At 21.8% G+C, this 5,110-nt stretch overlaps 1 protein-coding gene across 2 annotated transcripts in view; it reads left to right on the top strand.

Annotated features, from left to right (window-relative positions):
• LOC117176959 (protein nervous wreck) overlaps window positions 1–5,110 on the top strand; it is a 50,430-nt gene that overhangs the window by 16,594 nt on the left and 28,726 nt on the right. For both annotated transcript variants that reach the window (XM_033367379.1, XM_033367380.1), the window contains exon 2: window positions 1,152–1,249. In XM_033367379.1, the coding sequence (XP_033223270.1) occupies window positions 1,152–1,249 (98 nt within the window). The remainder of the gene's footprint in view (window positions 1–1,151; window positions 1,250–5,110) is intronic.

The raw sequence follows: 5,110 nt of genomic DNA on the forward strand, positions 1-5,110 counted from the left end.
TTGAATTTTCAACCAAGGAACTGAATTTCTAACTAAAATGATGAATTCTCAACAAATAACTTAATTTTTGTCAAAAAATAGAATAATTACATTTTCAGGTGATAAAAAAAAATTTTCAACAATAAATTTGAATTTTCAACAAAATAATTCAATTTTCAACAAAATAGTTTAATTTTCACCCAAAGTAATGAATTTTCAACCAAAAAATGATGTTTTAAGTCTGAGATTACTTTTCTATAAAAAAATGCATTTTTCAGAAAATAGTGGAATTTTCAAACAAAGAAATTAATTTTGAATTAAAATAATAAATCACTAACAAAAAATAATTTTTAATTAAACAGTTGAATTTTCTATAAAAAAGACCAATTTTCAACTAAAAAAGATAAGTTTTCTACCAGAATTAGAATAGTTTTATTATCAGTAAAAAAAATTTCAAGTAAAAAAACGAATTTTCAACATAAGAAATAAATTTCGACCAATAATATGGTGTTTCAACTAAGGATTTTACTTTTCTATAAAAAATACGAATTTTCAAAGAAATATTTGAATTATCCATTAAACCAAATAAATTTGGAACCTAAATAGAATAGTTACATTTTTAGAAAAAAAATTAAGTTTAAACCAAATAAAATTAATTTTCAACTGAAGAAAATAGTTTTTCAACGAAGCATGCAATAGTTAAATTTTTAGTTTAAAAACTTAATGTTCAAACAAAACAAATTTTTAAATAAATTATGGAATTTTGAGCATAAAAAAGGGATTTCAACTAAAATGATGAATCATCAACCGAAAAAATTAATTTTTTTAGATAGCAGTTCCACTTTCAACTAAGTAATTGAATTTTCAAACAAAAAATGTCCTAACATTCCCTAACTAGTGTTAAATTCCCTACCCTTCTGGAATTCCCTGGTCTAGCGTAGTTTCACATTTTTTAAACAAAATTAATTTTGCCACGTTTTTAAAAATTGTGCTTATTTAATTAAAAAATTTCTATTATTATTATTATTATTATTATTATTATTATTATTATTATTATTATGTAATTCCATAAAATATAATATAATTGAAAAGTAAACATAAAAAAATGTACATATTAAGAAGTTTCTGTGAAACGGAAATTTTCACTCATTATTTAATTTTTTTTGTTCCAGGGAAATTATGCAAAGTTTCTCAAAAATGTACACGCAGAGCAGGCCGCGAAATTGCAGGCCAAGAATCAACACGAGTGCGACCTGTTGGAGGATATCCGGTGAGATTTCAATTTATACAAAGAATTTTTCAAAAGCACCAGGAAATAAATTTTGTGTTTTTTTTTTCAAAAAGTAATCTTTCTTGATAGGAAATTAATCGTTTTGGTTCAAAATTAATTTTTTAAACTGAAAATGTCAATATTTCATGTTTCGTTGAACATTAATCATCTTCAGTTAAGAATTCAACTTTTTTTTTTATTTCGGCATTTTATTGACACTTTGTCCTTTGTGCTAGGTTATTAATCTTCTTGTTGACTAATCCAACTTTTTTTTTCAAATTCAACTATTAGGTTGAAAATGCCATTGAAAATTAAAATATTTTGTTAAAAATTATTCTTTTTTTGGTGAAAAACTTAATTCTTTGGTTGAAAGTTAATTTCTTTAGTTGAAAATTTGTTTCCTTAAATTGAAAATTTTTTTTTTTCACTTACAAATTCAACCAAATTTTGGATCGGAATTTTTTTGTATAGACATTTAATCTTTTTGGTTGAAAATTTCACTATTTCGTTTAAAATTTATTTTATTTGGCTAAAAACGTATTCCTCTAACTTTTAAGTAGAAAATTAATAATTTGATTAACATATCATTTATTTTGTTAAAAATTAGTTTTTTTAAAAATGTATTTTGTTAATTAAAAATTATTTATTTTTTCCTTGAGTGTTTTTAATAATAGACATTCAATCCTTTTGGTTGAAAATTGATTTTATTTGGCTAAAATATTATTTTATGATATAAAATTAAACTATTTTATTTTTTTTGAAAATTTATCTGTTTTAATCGAAAATTCATCTTTTTGTAATTCCAAAATATTCTATTTTTTGTCGAAAATTTATCATTTATATTTGAAAATTCATCTATTTCGTAGTAAGTTAACCTTTTTGGTTGAAACTTCAACTATTTGGTTGAAAATTTTATTAAAAATTAAAATAATGTATTGAAAATTCATATATTTTATTAAAAATGACTTTTTTTGTAGAAAGGGAGTTTTAAAAATTTTAAATACATTTTTTAAATTAAAAATTTAACTTTAATTTCTCGACAAAAAAACTTTTTATAGACATTTTCATCGTTTTGGCTAAAAACGTATATATTTCTTTGAAAATTGATATTATTTGGTTAAAAACTTATTTTTCTAACTGAAAATTAAACTATTTTATTTTATGTTGAAAATTTATCTACTTTGTTAAAAAGTTGCGTTTTTTGGTAGAAAATGCATATTTTTGTGTTGTAAATTCAACTTTTTTTCAAAAATGTTGCCTTATGACTTTAAAACAAACATTTTAAATAAGATTATTTTTCTTTTTTGAAAATTAAAATATTGTTTGTTGGAAATATGAATTATTACACTTTTTTTTAAATCCAAAAAAGAATTTTGATTTTTTTTCTGTTATTTTAAGAAAATAATAGTAATTTATTCCCTCAAGTTTATTTTGTTAAAAGGTTGTCTTTTTTGTTTGAAAATTTATTTTTTTTTTAACTGAGAATTTCAATAATCCATTTTTGGTTGAAAAGTTATCTATTTTGGCAGAAATTTAATCTCCTTGGTTGAAAATTGATATTTTGGGTGGGATATTTTTATTTAAATTTGGTTAACATTTTTGTTTATGTCTGGCTGAAAATTTATTTTTGTTGTTGTTAAAGATTTATTATTTTAACTAAAAATGCATTTCATTGGTTGAAAATTGAATTATTTTGTTAAAAATTAATTTTTGTAGAAAAATATTAAATTCATTGGTTGAAAATTCATTTCTTTGGTTAAAAATTAAACTATTTTGTTGAAAGTTCGTTTTTTTTTGGTTGAAAATTCATTTTTCAGATAAATTAACTATTCCTTTTTTGTAGAAACTTGATTTTTTTGACAAAAATTTAATCTTCTTGGTCAAGATTCATATTTTGGGCGGAAAATTTAACAATTTGTTTCAAAATTAATTATTTTTGTTGAAAAATTAACGATTTTCTTTAAAATTCTTTTTTTTAAATTTGTTTTGTAAACTAAAATTCTTTTTTAGTGTAAACTTTATTTTTTTTTCGAAAAATGTCTTTTTGGATAGAATATTCACCTTTTGGACTAAAAATTCAAATATTTGGTTAAAAATTCGGTTCTTTGGTTGAAAATTCGTTCTTTTTTAATTGAAAATTTATTTTTGAAACTGAAAATTTAACTATTCTCTTTTTTTGTAATTCATCAGTTGAAGTATCATTTTTTATTTCATTTGTCTTTTTGGTAGAAACTTCATCTTTTCCGCTGAAAATGCAATTATTTGTTTAAAAAGTTTTTATTAGTCATTACTTGAAACATCATCTTTTTAGTTAAAAATTAATTTCCTAGATTAAAATTATAACATTTTATAGAAAATTCGTTCTTTTTTTTGTCGATAATTTATTTTTTTAACTGAGACTTTATAGACCCCATTTTTGTGTGATTATTTAACAAAGTAAAATAATTTATTAACAGCGGCAATTAAAATAAATATTAAGCCTTTTTCGCAAAAATGGAATCCAGAGGCCCCTAAATATATATTTTTTAAATCTGTCAAATATCTGGGTGATATATTTTACTAAAAAAAAAAATAATAAATGAAATCCAAAGTAAATTTCCCGAAACCAGAAAAAAAAAAATTTGAAGGGATCCGTCTCAGAAAAAAAGCCTTTTTGGACCGCGCTATTTTGTAGGCATTAATTGAACTAAATTCAATATTATGATTCATTTTATTTTAATATTCTTCACTTATAAATAATTCAGAAATTATTTGAACTTTGATATTTGATGCATTTGAAAAATTTAACGCTTAAATGATATTTAATAACAGAGTTGAACATTTGTTAGCCTTGGAAGGGATATATTGTTTATTAATTTCGCAATTAGACATAAAAAATTTAGAAACTGGATCAGAAATTCAGGGCAGTAATAGGTTAATGATTGGTTGCGTCAGAGAAGCCTACATTATGCTCTATGAGTCTTTCATAAATCCTGCCTGTCGACCTTCACATTGAATATCGACCTGCAACTGAAATTCGTAAATTCTCTTCAAGAAAATCAGCGAGGATGAGTTATTAAAAAAATAATAATAATAATAATTTTTGATCAGTTAATTTACAGGGTGTCTACTCAGATTAAAAAAAAAAAATTCCCTGACTATTCCAGGTTTTTCCCAGTTATCTCAAGATTGTCCAGGTAGTTATAAATTTTCAATAAAGAAATGCATTTTTAAATAATATTATAAATCTTTAAAAAAAATGATCTTTTAATCAACTAGTTAAATTTTCCACCCAAACAATGAATTTTTAAACTAGTAAATTAAATTTCGGTGAAAAAGATCAATTTTTAACATAAAATAGAATGGTTATATTCTCAGTTTCTAAACAAAATTTTCAGCCAAAAGACAAATTTTCTACCAAAAAGGATAAATTAATAAAATATAAATTTTTAACTAAAAAGGATCAGTTTTCCGCAAAAAAATGGAATGGTTAAATTCTCAGTTAGAAAAATAAATTTTCAATAAAAACCGTATTTTGAACAATATACTTCAATTTTATACCGAAGAAATTAATTTTTAACCAAAAGGATGGAGTTTAATTAATGAAATTACTTTTCTATTTTCATCTAATGAAGATAAATTTTCAAACTAAATCAGAATAGTTAAATATTTAGCAGAATTGTTCAATTTTGAACCGAACATTTTAATTTTTAACCAATAAATTTAAATTTCTATGAAAAAAGACGAATTTTTAACAAAATAGTTTAATTTTCAATTCAAACAGATAAATTTTCAAAATAAATAAGAATATTTATATATTTAGTGAAATAATGATTTTTTAACGAAATAGTTAAACTTTTACCAAACAGATGAATTTTTCCC

This window comes from Belonocnema kinseyi, chromosome 7, assembly GCF_010883055.1.
Source record: "Belonocnema kinseyi isolate 2016_QV_RU_SX_M_011 chromosome 7, B_treatae_v1, whole genome shotgun sequence".
In the NCBI taxonomy this organism is placed as follows: Eukaryota; Metazoa; Arthropoda; class Insecta; order Hymenoptera; family Cynipidae; genus Belonocnema; species Belonocnema kinseyi.